Source organism: Lepisosteus platostomus, chromosome 25 (assembly GCF_059453375.1).
Source record: "Lepisosteus platostomus isolate fLepPlt1 chromosome 25, fLepPlt1.hap1, whole genome shotgun sequence".
Taxonomy (NCBI): domain Eukaryota; kingdom Metazoa; phylum Chordata; class Actinopteri; order Semionotiformes; family Lepisosteidae; genus Lepisosteus; species Lepisosteus platostomus.
In genome coordinates, this window is record NC_142635.1 from 1,662,513 (window position 1) to 1,675,070 (window position 12,558).

General features: G+C 53.2%; 2 protein-coding genes and 1 long non-coding RNA gene across 7 annotated transcripts in view; 2 read left to right on the forward strand and 1 right to left on the reverse strand.

Moving 5' to 3' along the window:
- Positions 1-7,725, forward strand: part of tmc4 (transmembrane channel-like 4) — a 31,737-nt gene extending 24,012 nt beyond the window's left edge. Inside the window, exons 12-17 of one of the 5 annotated variants that reach the window (XR_015930296.1) lie at positions 3,588-3,771; positions 4,272-4,402; positions 5,400-5,555; positions 6,537-6,615; positions 6,922-7,084; positions 7,441-7,725. Coding sequence is in view for 4 of the 5 variants with exons in the window: in XM_088619705.1 (XP_088475831.1) it covers positions 3,588-3,771; positions 4,272-4,402; positions 5,400-5,555; positions 6,537-6,615; positions 6,922-7,017 (646 nt within the window). In the remaining variant the exon portion in view is untranslated. Of the gene's footprint in view, positions 1-3,587; positions 3,772-4,271; positions 4,403-5,399; positions 5,556-6,536; positions 6,616-6,921; positions 7,203-7,440 lie in introns of those variants that run through there. The other 4 variants (XM_088619705.1, XM_088619703.1, XM_088619702.1 and 1 more) reach the window with 4 other exon arrangements.
- Positions 3,752-6,271, reverse strand: LOC148640477 (uncharacterized). The gene is made up of 2 exons (XR_015930300.1): positions 5,815-6,271; positions 3,752-5,712 (listed from the first exon to the last, which is right to left on the reverse strand). It is a non-coding gene; the product is annotated as an uncharacterized LOC148640477 (long non-coding RNA).
- Positions 7,726-7,746: 21 nt separating the features above from the next.
- leng1 (leukocyte receptor cluster (LRC) member 1) lies at positions 7,747-10,796 on the forward strand. Its single transcript, XM_088619706.1, has 5 exons — positions 7,747-8,768; positions 9,065-9,322; positions 9,650-9,817; positions 9,901-10,178; positions 10,431-10,796. The coding sequence occupies exons 2-5, from the start codon at positions 9,098-9,100 to the stop codon at positions 10,633-10,635; spliced, it is 876 nt and encodes a 291-aa protein (XP_088475832.1). The 5' UTR covers positions 7,747-8,768; positions 9,065-9,097; the 3' UTR covers positions 10,636-10,796.
- The last annotated feature ends 1,762 nt before the right edge of the window (positions 10,797-12,558 follow it).

Here is a 12,558-nt window from a genome sequence, read left to right on the forward strand (position 1 = left end):
TCTTGGGTCTGTATGAGGGTCTGTATTAATATCTGTGTGTGAGGAGTGTCTCTGGGGTCTGTATTAATCTCTCTGTGTAAGGAGTGTCTCTGGGGTCTGTATTAATCTCTGTGTGAGAAGTGTCTCTGGGGTCTGTATTAATCTCTCTGTGTAAGGAGTGTCTCTGGGGTCTGTATTAATCTCTGTGTGTGAGAAGTGTCTCTGGGGTCTGTATGAGGGTCTGTATTAATCTCTGTGTGTGAGGAGTTTCTCTGGGGTCTATATTAGGGTCTGTATTAATCTCGGTGTGTGAGGAGTGTCTCTGGGGTCTGTATAAGGATCTGTATTAATCTCTGTGTGTGAGGAGTGTCTCTGGGGTCTGTATTAATCTCTGTGTGTGAGGAGTGTCTCTGGGGTCTGTATGAGGGTCTGTATTAATCTCTGTGTGTGAGGAGTGTCTCTGGGGTCTGTCTTAGGGTCTGTATTAATCTCTGTGTGTGAGGAGTGTCTCTGGGGTCTGTATAAGGGTCTGTATTAATCTCTGTGTGTGAGGAGTGTCTCTGGGGTCTGTCTTAGGGTCTGTATTAATCTCTGTGTATGAGGAGTGTCCCTGGGGTATTAATTCATCTCTCTGTGTGAGGAGTGTCTCTGGGGTCTGTATTAATCTCTGTGTGAGGAGTGTCTCTTGGGTCTGTATGAGGGTCTGTATTAATATCTGTGTGTGAGGAGTGTCTCTGGGGTCTGTATTAATCTCTGTGTGTGAGGAGTGACTCTGAGGTCTGTATTAGGGTCTGTATTGATCTCTGTGTGTGAGGAGTGTCTCTGGGGTCTGTATTAATCTCTCTGTGTAAGGAGTGTCTCTGGGGTCTGTATTAATCTCTGTGTGTGAGAAGTGTCTCTGGGGTCTGTATTAATCTCTCTGTGTAAGGAGTGTCTCTGGGGTCTGTATTAATCTCTGTGTGTGAGTAGTGTCTCTGGGGTCTGTATGAGGGTCTGTATTAATCTCTGTGTGTGAGGAGTTTCTCTGGGGTCTATATTAGGGTCTGTATTAATCTCGGTGTGTGAGGAGTGTCTCTGGGGTCTGTATAAGGATCTGTATTAATCTCTGTGTGTGAGGAGTGTCTCTGGGGTCTGTATTAATCTCTGTGTGTGAGGAGTGTCTCTGGGGTATTAATTCATCTCTGTGTGTGAGGAGTGTCTCTGGGGTCTATATTAATCTCTGTGTGTGAGGAGTGTCTCTGGGGTCTGTATTAATCTCGGTGTGTGAGGAGTGTCTCTGGGGTCTGTATTAATCTCTGTGTGTGAGGAGTGTCTCTGGGGTATTAATTCATCTCTCTGTGTGAGGAGTATCTCTGAGGTCTGTATTAGGGTCTGTATTAAAATCTCTGTGATGAGTGTTTCTGGGGTCTGTATGAGGGTCTGTATTAATCTCTGTGTGTGAGGAGTGTTTCTGGGGTCTGTATTAATCTCTGTGTGTGAGGAGTGTCTCTGGGGTATTAATTCATCTCTCTGTGTTAGGAGTGTATCTGGGGTCTGTATTAATTTCTGTGTGTGAGAAGTGACTCTGAGGTCTGTATTAGGGTCTGTATTAAAATCTCTGTGTGAGGAGTGTCTCTGGGGTCTGTATGAGGGTCTGTAATAATCTCTGTGTGTGAGGAGTGTCTCTGGGGTATTAATTAATCTCTCTGTGTGAGGAGTGTATCTGGGGTCTGAATTAATCTCTGTGTGTGAGAAGTGACTCTGAGGTCTGTATTAATCTCTGTGTGAGGAGTGTCTCTGGGGTCTGTATGAGGGTCTGGATTAATCTCTCTGTGTAAGGAGTGTCTCTGGGGGTCTTTATTGATCTCAGTGTGTGAGGAGTGTCTCTGGGGTCTGTATGAGGGTCTCTATTAATCTCTGTGTAAGGAGTGTCTCTGGGGTCTGTATTAGTGTCTGTATTAATATCTGTGTGTGAGGAGTGTCTCTGGGGTCTGTATTAATCTGTGTGTGAGGAGTGACTCTGAGGTCTGTATTAGGGTCTGTATTTATCCCTGTGTGTGAGAAGTGTCTCTGGGGTTTGTATTAATCTCTGTGTGTGAGGAGTTTCTCTGGGGTCTGTATAAGGGTCTGTATTAATCTCTGTGTGTGAGGAGTGTCTCTGGGGTCTGTATTAGGGTCTGTATTAATCTATGTGTGTGAGGAATGTCTCTGGGGTATTAATTCATCTCTGTGTGTGAGGAGTGTCTCTGGGGCTTTATTAATCTCTGTGTGTGAGGAGTGTCTCTGGGGTCTGTATTAATCTCGGTGTGTGAGGAGTGTCTCTGGGGTATTAATTCATCACTGTGTGAGGAGTGTATCTGGGGTCTGTATTAATTTCTGTGTGTGAGAAGTGACTCTGAGGTCTGTATTAGGGTCTGTATTAAAATCTCTGTGTGAGAAGTGACTCTGAGGTCTGTATTAGGGTCTGTATTAAAATCTCTGTGTGAGGAGTGTCTCTGGGGTCTGTATGAGGGTCTGTATTAATCTCTGTGTGTGAGGAGTGTCTCTGGGGTCTGTATTAATCTCTGTGTGTGACGAGTGTCTCTGGGGTCTGTATTAGGGTCTGTATTAATCTCTGTTTGTGAGGAGTGTCTCTTGGGTCTGTATTAATCTCTGTGTGTGAGGAGTGTCTCTGGGGTCTGTATTAGGGTCTGTATTAAAATCTCTGTGTGAGGAGTGTCTCTGGGGTCTGTATGAGGGTCTGTATTAATCTCTGTGTGTGAGGAGTGTCTCTGGGGTCTGTATTAATCTCTGTGTGTGACGTGTGTCTCTGGGGTCTGTATTAGGGTCTGTATTAATCTCTGTTTGTGAGGAGTGTCTCTGGGGCTTTATTAATCTCTGTGTGTGAGGAGTGTCTCTGGGGTCTGTATTAATCTCGGTGTGTGAGGAGTGTCTCTGGGGTATTAATTCATCACTGTGTGAGGAGTGTATCTGGGGTCTGTATTAATTTCTGTGTGTGAGAAGTGACTCTGAGGTCTGTATTACGGTCTGTATTAAAATCTCTGTGTGAGGAGTGTCTCTGGGGTCTGTATGAGGGTCTGTATTAATCTCTGTGTGTGAGGAGTGTCTCTGGGGTCTGTATTAATCTCTCTGTGTTAGGAGTGTATCTGGGGTCTGTATTAATTTCTGTGTGTGAGAAGTGACTCTGAGGTCTGTATTAGGGTCTGTATTAAAATCTCTGTGTGAGAAGTGACTCTGAGGTCTGTATTAGGGTCTGTATTAAAATCTCTGTGTGAGGAGTGTCTCTGGGGTCTGTATGAGGGTCTGTATTAATCTCTGTGTGTGAGGAGTGTCTCTGGGGTCTGTATTAATCTCTGTGTGTGACGAGTGTCTCTGGGGTCTGTATTAGGGTCTGTATTAATCTCTGTTTGTGAGGAGTGTCTCTTGGGTCTGTATTAATCTCTGTGTGTGAGGAGTGTCTCTGGGGTCTGTATTAGGGTCTGTATTAATCTCTGTGTGTGAGGATTGTCTCTGGGGTCTGTATTAATCTCTGTGTGTGAGGAGTGTCTCTGGGGTCTGTATTAGTGTCTGTATTAATCACTGTGTGTGAAGAGTGTCTCTATGGTGTCGCAATCTCTCTGCCTCTTCAGGATGATTGTGGATCACTGCTCTTGCAAGCTTGCTCAGTGGCTGGGACGTCAGGAGTTTGTGGTGCCCCAGAATGTCCTCAGCCTGGTGTACGGGCAGACGGTGGTGTGGGCGGGTGCTCTCTTCTGCCCCCTGCTGCCACTCATCAACACTGTCAAATTCATCATTTTCTTCTACTGCAAGAAGGTAGAGCTGTTCATCATCTCTTCTTCACTGGGACTGAGTTGTGTAACAGCTCCTATTGTAACAGACTGTTCTACTGTACTGGGACTGTAGCTCCTATTGTAACAGACTGTTCTGGGACTGTAGCTCCTATTGTAACAGACTGTTCTACTGCACTGGGACTGTAGCTCCTATTGTAACAGACTGTTCTACTGTACTTGGACTGTAGCTCCTACTGTAACAGACTGTTCTACTGGGTCTGTACTGAGACACGGAGAGACAGGTGCTGTACCAGGTCTGTACTGAGACACAGAGACAGGACTGTACTGTAGTGTTCAGTCAGTCAGTGTCTCTGTGCTGTAGTGTCCAGTCAGTCAGTGTCTCTGTGCTGTAGTGTCCAGTCAGTCAGTCAGTGTCTCTGTGCTGTAGTGTCCAGTCAGTGTCACTGTGCTGTAGTGTCCAGTCGGTCAGTCAGGGTCACTGTGCTGTAGTGTCCAGTCAGTCAGTCTCTGTCTCTCTGTCAGGTCACTCTGTTCCAGAACTGTCGTCCAGCCTCTCGGACTTTCCGCTCCTCCAGCTCCAACCTCTTCTTCCTGCTGGTGCTGCTGCTGGGACTGGTGCTGGCCTGCGTGCCCCTGGTGTTCGGCCTGGCCGCGTGAGTGACCCCCGTCCAAGGGCTGAAACTACAACACCCAGGTCCCTTCAGGGCCAAACACCCAGCCAGCAAAACACAGCACACTCTGCAGAGCACCATGGGGGCTGTAGTCCCCGGGCTCCAGTCTCCAGCCTCTATCTGGCTCCATCCCCCATAACCCTCTGGGCACCTGACCAGTGGCTGAGCCTCCCACTGCAGGGCCTCATGGGAACTGTAGTTCCTGGACTGGACTGCGCCTCGTGTTCCAGGGTCATCCCACACTATGAATAACTTAACTTCCCATAGTGCTTTGTGACAGTCTGGGTACATCGTGCTGAGAGACCCAGGAGGACAGCAGAGTTTTGTAACGCACCACCAGCAAAACAGAAACATGAGTAATAATAATGAAAACAGTCAGTCAGGGTCACTGTGCTGTAGTGTCCAGTCAGTCAGTCAGTCAGTGTCTCTGTACTGTAGTGTCCAGTCAGTCAGTGTCTCTGTACTGTAGTGTCCAGTCAGTCAGTCAGGGTCACTGTGCTGTAGTGTCCAGTCAGTCAGTCAGGGTCTCTGTGCTGTAGTGTCCAGTCAGTCAGTGTCTCTGTGCTGTAGTGTCCAGTCAGTCAGTCAGTGTCTCTGTACTGTAGTGTCCAGTCAGGCAGGGTCACTGTGCTGTAGTGTCCAGTCAGTCAGTGTCTCTGTACTGTAGTGTCCAGTCAGTCAGTCAGGGTCACTGTGCTGTAGTGTCCAGTCAGTCAGTCAGGGTCTCTGTGCTGTAGTGTCCAGTCAGTCAGTGTCTCTGTGCTGTAGTGTCCAGCCAGTCAGTCAGTGTCTCTGTGCTGTAGTGTCCAGTCAGTCAGTCAGTGTCTCTGTGCTGTAGTGTCCAGTCAGTCAGTCAGGGTCACTGTGCTGTAGTGTCCAGTCAGTCAGTCAGTGTCACTGTGCTGTAGTGTCCAGTCAGTCAGTCAGTGTCTCTGTGCTGTAGTGTCCAGTCGGTCAGTTGTCTCTTCCCCTCTGGCAGGATCCACCCCTCCTGGGCCTGTGGTCCTTTCCGCTCTCTCCCTCAGATGTGGGCGGTGGTCTCTGTGTCGAACGCCTCTCTTCCTCCGTCTGCACAAGATTTCCTGCGGTTCCTGGGCTCTCAGGCGTTCGCTGTGCCTCTCTTCGTCGTTCTCTGGTGAGACGCCTGTTCACGTGTCCATCTGAGACTGTCTGTCCTGTCTCTCTCTCTCTCAGTGTGCTGTGGATCAGTGCTGTGTAACCTGTCTCTATCTGTCTCTCTCTCTCTGTGTGCTATGTGACCTGTCTCTCTCTCTCTCAGTGTGCTGTGTGACCTGTCTCTCTCTCAGTGTGCTGTGAATCAGTGCTGTGTGACCTGTCTCCCTCTCTCAGTGTGCTGTGTGACCTGTCTCTCTCTCAGTGTGACGCTGTGTGACCTGTCTCTCTCTCTCTGTGTGACGCTGTGTGACCTGTCTCTCTCTCTCAGTGTTGTGCTGTGTGACCTGTCTCTCTCTCTCTCAGTGTGCTGTGTGACCTGTCTCTCTCTTTCAGTGTGCTGTGTGATCTGTCTCTCTCTCTCTGTGTGCTGTGTGATCTGTCTCACTCTCTCTCTCTCAGTGTGGTGCTGTGTGACCTGTCTCTCTCTCTCAGTGTGGCGCTGTGTGATCTGTCTCTCTCTCAGTGTGACGCTGTGTGACCTGTCTCACTCTCTCTCAGTGTGGCGCTGTGTGACCTGTCTCTCTCTCTCAGTGTGCTGTGTGACCTGTGTGTCTCTCTCTCTCTCTCTCTCTCTCTCTCTCTCAGTGTGGCGCTGTGTGACCTGTCTCTCTCTCTCTCAGTGTGGCGCTGTGTGACCTGTCTCTCTCTCTCTCTCAGTGTGCTGTGTGACCTGTGTCTCTCTCTCTCTCTCTCTCTCTCTCTCTCTCTCTCTCTCAGTGTGGCGCTGTGTGACCTGTCTCTCTCTCAGTGTGCTGTGTGACCTGTCTCACTCTCTCTCAGTGTGGCGCTGTGTGACCTGTCTCTCTCTCTCTCAGTGTGCTGTGTGACCTGTGTCTCTCTCTCTCTCTCTCTCTCTCTCTCTCTCTCTCTCTCTCAGTGTGGCGCTGGGTGACCTGTCTCTCTCTCAGTGTGCTGTTTGACCTGTCTCTCTCTCTCTCAGTGTGGCGCTGTGCTATGTGGCGGCTCTGGCCTCAGTCTACGGACAGAGTGTCTCTCTGCTCCGCGCTCAGATGCAGCTGGTAAGTGTGAACCAGTCCAGAGGAGGGGCGTGTCAGGGGCTGCTGCTGACCTCTGACCTCCGACCCAGCTCGCCAACGCTGCTGTATCCCCGACTCTGGGAGTGAGCAAGCAGAGCAGCAGCGCTCGGTACCCAAACACCCCAGTACCCCCAAACCCCCATGCGCATGCCCTGAGCTGCGCTCTGACCTCTGACCCTGTGGGTGTCGATGCTGCGCAGCCCAGCGAGACCCCCGCCGCACCCCAGTGTTACCCCACTGCTGGGGGTGTTTGGGGGTCCCGGCTGCTGAGGGGTCCTGTCTCACCAGGAGGGGAAGGACAAGCAGTTCCTGGTCAGACAGATCGCCGAGCTGGGCGGCCCCGGAGCAGTGCACGCTGGGCCGTCTGAAGGCGCCGCAGAGTGACCAGTGACCGGAGTGACCAGTGACCGGAGTGACCAGTGAGCAGAGTGACCAGTGACCGGAGTGACCAGTGAGCAGAGTGACCAGCCCAGGCTGGATCTCCGGGCTTTGACAGCGTATTTAATGACGGTGGATGGCGTGTGTTTCTAAAAGATTCTTCAGGAGATTAAAACGGTTTAGAGCTGTAACCTGGGTTTTGTTTGGCGTGTGGCTATAATTAAATGAATAATAATAATTATTATTATAATTATTATTATTTTTATGGTGAGCTCCCCAGGGATAACATGACAGAGCGGTAAGGATTCATAATAATAATAAAAAATCTCATCTCGCCGTTCGCGGTTTGGGCTCTGGATTCAGCGCAAATCGGGTTTGGGGCTCAATGTGTGCAACGTTACCGACTTTTACTGGGTTTTATTTTTCCAGCTGGAGGCGGTCGAAACCGAGAGAGGCGGAGCCCCCGGGTCGGCGCTGCTCCGAGCAGCGCAGCCTTTCACTGGCGCAGAGCTGAGCAGCTAAAACAAGACTTGTTCCAGTCGAGGCCAAGTCGAGCGCTGCGTTTGTATCATTTACTAGATGTTGGAAATGCAAGCTTTTTTTTAAATCTGTTTAGAAAAATACAAAATACGTATACACTGTATGCATTAAAAAACATACAGAATAGAGAAGTTCTGGCGGAGCGTTTTGAGCGCAGTTTGGCTTTCAAGTGCAGGTAGGAAAGAGTTTCTGATCGGGAAAATAAAAGCGGAAATCCGTAAATATGCTTTTAAAACATCACTCCTGAATAAAATAATTAACATCTCCGGGGCGTTTAAAATCCCCGCGATCGGTTTGATTTCGATTTTGAATCGCAGTGCCTTACTCCCGAAATATTCTCCGATCTGCACGAATCGCCGGTTTCCTGTAAAACCGTGGTTTTCCGATGCACAGCGGCGCCTAATCCATCACCTGAGCTGAGCGAAAACCACACAGCCGCTTCTACGCGGATCTGTAGCTGCAAGCGCACAAAGCGATATGTAGCTGCGGTGTTGAGTGTGTTTTGCCTTGTTTTATTGAGAGAAACTTTGAAAGTGAGATATACGCACCTTGCAGCGGTGTCGGCGGCGGCTCCAATTGCAAAGCGGAACCCGACGGGGGGCGGGGTCAAGGGGGGGCGGGGTGTTGCCGCCGGACAGGCCTGGCCAATCGGGAGGCGAGCGCGGTCGTCGTAGACCAATCGGGAAAGGCGGAAGGTGGGGCTAAGGGGAGAGGCGCGGAACTGAGCGCTGCGTGACGGAGAAGACAACCAATCACAGGACAGAACCGGGGAGGGGAGGCGGTGCTCTTGACATAATGTCATCCAATCGAAGCCCCGCGGCACAAAAAACACGGAAATGCCGCCTAGAGGAAACCCACGTTCTTTAAACGCTTTGCGTCTTTCCCGACTAGAAGACCCTTGGCACTGCCGAGGTTTGTTCTGTAGGAGTGTATCCCATGTTTTAAATATGTGATTAGATCACTTTAAGACGTTGGTTAGGGTAAAAAGAAAGATTTCGTGGGCACCAAGGAAATAGGCGGACCCGCGCTACAGACCGACGGCGTCTCCACTGGCGACGAGTGATTGACGTCAACCTGAACCAATCGGAAGGAAGAGAAGCGAAGGCGGGATAAAGAGGTGTGGACCAATTGCAGCGCCTGCAACGACAGGAAGTGCCTGTGGTTTCGGCGGACACTGCGTCACCGCTCCTGTGTTTACAACATGGAGGTTTCCCTCGGTGAGCGGCTGATATGAATTTGTATCAAGTGTTTTGAGCTCATTCCGTGAGCGGCCGGGACTCGCGGACTCGTGAGGGAGCAGGGAAGTGTGTGAGAAAACCTTTTATTGCGCTCAGATTGCGTTGGGGCTGTGAGAGCTGTGGCCTGACGTTGCGGCGATCCAGCCGTTCGCTGGGGCTCCGTGAAAGGTTCCTAGCCACTCTCCTGCTATTAAATCACCGGTTTGTTTCTGTTTCGAGTTCAGTGTTGTCTGCAGAAATGTTTTTGTATTGCGATTTCCCCATGCTGTTGGCAGGTGGGTAAACCCTCGTGTTCGTGTTCTCCGTGAATGAGCTGGAAGGGGCTCGTGTGCACCCGAGTGCTGCGGCGGACGCTGCCGCAGCTGGTTCTGCTTGTGAAGGAGATTAAAAGTCGCGGAATCATGAATATTCTGCCCAAGAAGAGCTGGCACGTGCGCAACAAGGACAACGTGGCCCGCGTGCGGCGGGACGAGGCGCGCGCCGCCGAGGAGGAGCAGGAGCTGCGCCGCAGGGTCGAGCGCGCGGAGCAGGAGGTAACCGTGACAACAGCCGCCCCTCGCTGTAGGGGCCGGCCCGTCCCAGCATGCAGCGGGAGCCAGGCGGGGTATCATCATGGGGCAGGCACACGCATGCGCACACTCTCTCATACTGACACACACACTCACCCCAGCTCGCACTGGGGACAGTCTTCCTAGAAACCAGTTTAATCCGCGTGTCTTTGCCTGGGGGGTGAGACCCACACAGACAGTGGGGAAACATACAACCCAGTGCAGCGTCTCGTGGTCCGAACTGTCCTGTCCCCCAGTATAGTCGGGGGGCCTGCTGGTGGCGCCCCCTGCTGACAGCTCTGTGTCTCTCAGGCCCGGACGGAGCTCCTGAGGAGGAAGTCTCGAGCTGCGCTGCCCCAGGGCGAGGAGGGGCACGAAGGACAGGCGCCGCTGGTGGGGCACCTCGACCTGTTCCCCCCGGAGGAGGGGGCGGAGAAGCGAGGGAACGAGGAGTACCTGCGGGAGAAGAGGGAGGAGAAGGTGTGTCCGGCGCCGTGGCTCCGTTGGCCCGGTCCGAGCGCCCCGCCTCTGTCCCGGCCGCCAACCTGTCCGTCTTCCCGCAGGAGCGCCAGGAGCGCGCCATTGGCCTGCTGGTGTCGCTGGGCCCCGCCCCCGGCAGCGAGGCCACGCCCTGGTACCTGGAGAGGCGGGTGGGGGCGGAGCCGGGGGAGGAGCTGGGGGCGGGCCGGGGGGAGGGGGAGCGAGAGAAGAAGGACCGGAGGCTGAAGGCGGCGCTGGACCCCCTGAGAGACGTGGACCGAGCCCTGCAGACGAAGAGCAGGCGGGCGGAGAGGAAGAGGAGCAGGAAGAGGGAGCGAGAGCAGGAGGAGGGCGGGCAGAGGTAAGGGCTTATGCGTCAGGTTAGAATCGGCAGCTCCCACCGGAGTGAGAGTCAGGTGGACACAGTGAGGTGTACAACCTCTCCTTGCCATCACACAGCAGACCCGATTCCCAGTCCAGCCCAGCGCCACGTTCTGAGACTCAACGAGGCAACAGGACTATTTTTTCTGTAACGCCAATGGATGTGTTTTGTTGCAGTAATGTGATAACTGGTCTGAGAAATGTCCAGTGTGCTGACCGCTGTGTCCCTCAGCTCTCTGGACAGGCTGCGGGAGGAGCGCGTGCGGAGGGAGGCGGAGGAGAGGCGCCGGGCTCGGGCCCTGCTGGCGCGCCGGGCCGAGGGGGAGCGGTCAGCGGCGCAGGAGCCGGACGAGAGGGACAGGCCCTACAACAGCCAGTACTGTCCCCAGCTGGCTCGCCGGCCCCGGCGCAGGGACGGGGATCTGGGAGTCCAGTAACGCCCCCCTGCAGCCACAGAGCAGGGCTCCTGGGTGAAGACGAGAGGAGAACGGGCCACAGTTTCTTCCAGCTCTTCTTGGATTGGCCTCAGCCACCCACCACTCTTTGTGTAAAGACATTTCTTATCCTGCGCCCTGAATAAATTCCCTTTCAGGTTCCAGCTGTGAGTCTGTCGTTGTCACTCCTGGGTTAACGCTCCCTGTGGGAGGTGGGAGCTCCGGTCCTGGGGGTGGGTACAGCCCACTCCAGCTGCAGCCTGAGGGAATTGAAGCAGCAGGTCTAGAGCTCTGCACACCACCCGTGGGCGGGAGATCTGGGCTCGGGTGCTGCTGTTGTGTCCTGTGAGGCGACAGGACAGCCCAGCCGTGTGATGATGAGTGATTGTCAGCGGTGTTGTTCTGTGGCGGGGTGAGGTTAACCTCAGGCCCCTCTCCGGGTCCAGACCTGCAGTATTTCACTGGCCTTGATCTGACCCAGACTGAACCACAGCACAGCGAGGGCCTCTGCTCCAGACAGCTACCACCCATACTGTGTCCCACTAGCAGAGCTCTGCCTGTCCTTACAGCATCACTATCTGCACAGGCAGCCCTGCGAGAGGGGCTTGAGACAGCCCAGAGGGGTGGGGGTAGTTGTATTGTTCTATCTGGGTGAAGGAAGAGTTTACGGTGATAACGGAGCACCAGCTAAACTCACACACGAGCCCAGCAGTGTGGGAAGAATAGAACTGGGGTTTCGGTTTGAGCTCTTTATTAACTGAACACTGGTTTTGTGTTTTCGAGTCCCAAGAAGGAGAGGAGACTCCGATCTCCTCTGGGTCACAGCTCTGCAGGAAGAGAAGGAGAGTCTGGTCGGGGTTCAGGGGTGATCGCTCTGCTGGGGTGTTTCCTGCAGGGTGAGACAGCAGACGCAGCCCCAGTCCTCCAGCTCCTGCCTCTGGGACCCCAGTCTCCTCTCGGGAAGCTGCAGGAGAGACTCTCCCCAGGGGAGAGCTGCTGGAGAGGAGGGGGCAGACGTCAGGCCCTGCGGGGAAAAGCAGCTGCCTGGTTAGTTAGTATCAATCTCAGCCTCCACTGGTTGGTGACAGCTGGCACTTTGTAGGGCTGCAGGCCTGCTGATCTACTGGACTGACACTCAGCACTGCGTTCCCCTTGCTAAAGAAAAGCTTTTATTGTAATAAAAAAAATGAAACCACAGCCCTTGAGTTTCTGGGCCTGCTGTGATCCTCCTCTCCCAGGGGCTCAGGGAGGACAGAGCTGCACTCTTCTGCTCCCGTCTGCCCGGAGGCTCAGGCTCCCAGCAGACTCCTTCCTCTCCCCCTGCTGACCCTGACCTGAGACAGGCCAGCCCCTCCACAGCCCTGAGCTCAGGGTCCTGCAGGCTGGAGCCAGTCCTGTCCAGAGCACCAGCAGCTGCCACACCAGCTGGGCTCCTGGTGCAGAGAGACCCCCACACCAGTCCCACCAGCAGCAGGGTGACTGGGCCACAGCCCCACACTCACCTGCAGGGCTCCTGTCTCCTCCCTCTCAGACAGGCTGGGCTCCAGCACACTGCTGGCTCTCTGCTTCAGGCCCGACTCCCTCTCCTGAGCCCCTGTGGGTCAGCTGTCCAGTCACAGGGCTCCAGGCTGCAGTATTGTACATGACCACTAGAGGCACTGTCCCACTGCACCACCACCACCACCACCACCACACAGGGTGGATCCTGGCTCTAAAAAAAGCACAAACCTGTGAAACCAAAAGGACAATAAATAAAAACATTCACAAGCATCAACAAAAGAAAACAACAGGCTTTCACCAAACAGCCCAAGACCAACAGCTACTCTTTCTTACTCTACTCCTTCCTGAGCCTGACAGCTTTTATTCAGCTCAATCCCATGTGAGAATCCTCCCAGTCCAGTCAGCCCGTCAGACAATCAGTGTCCG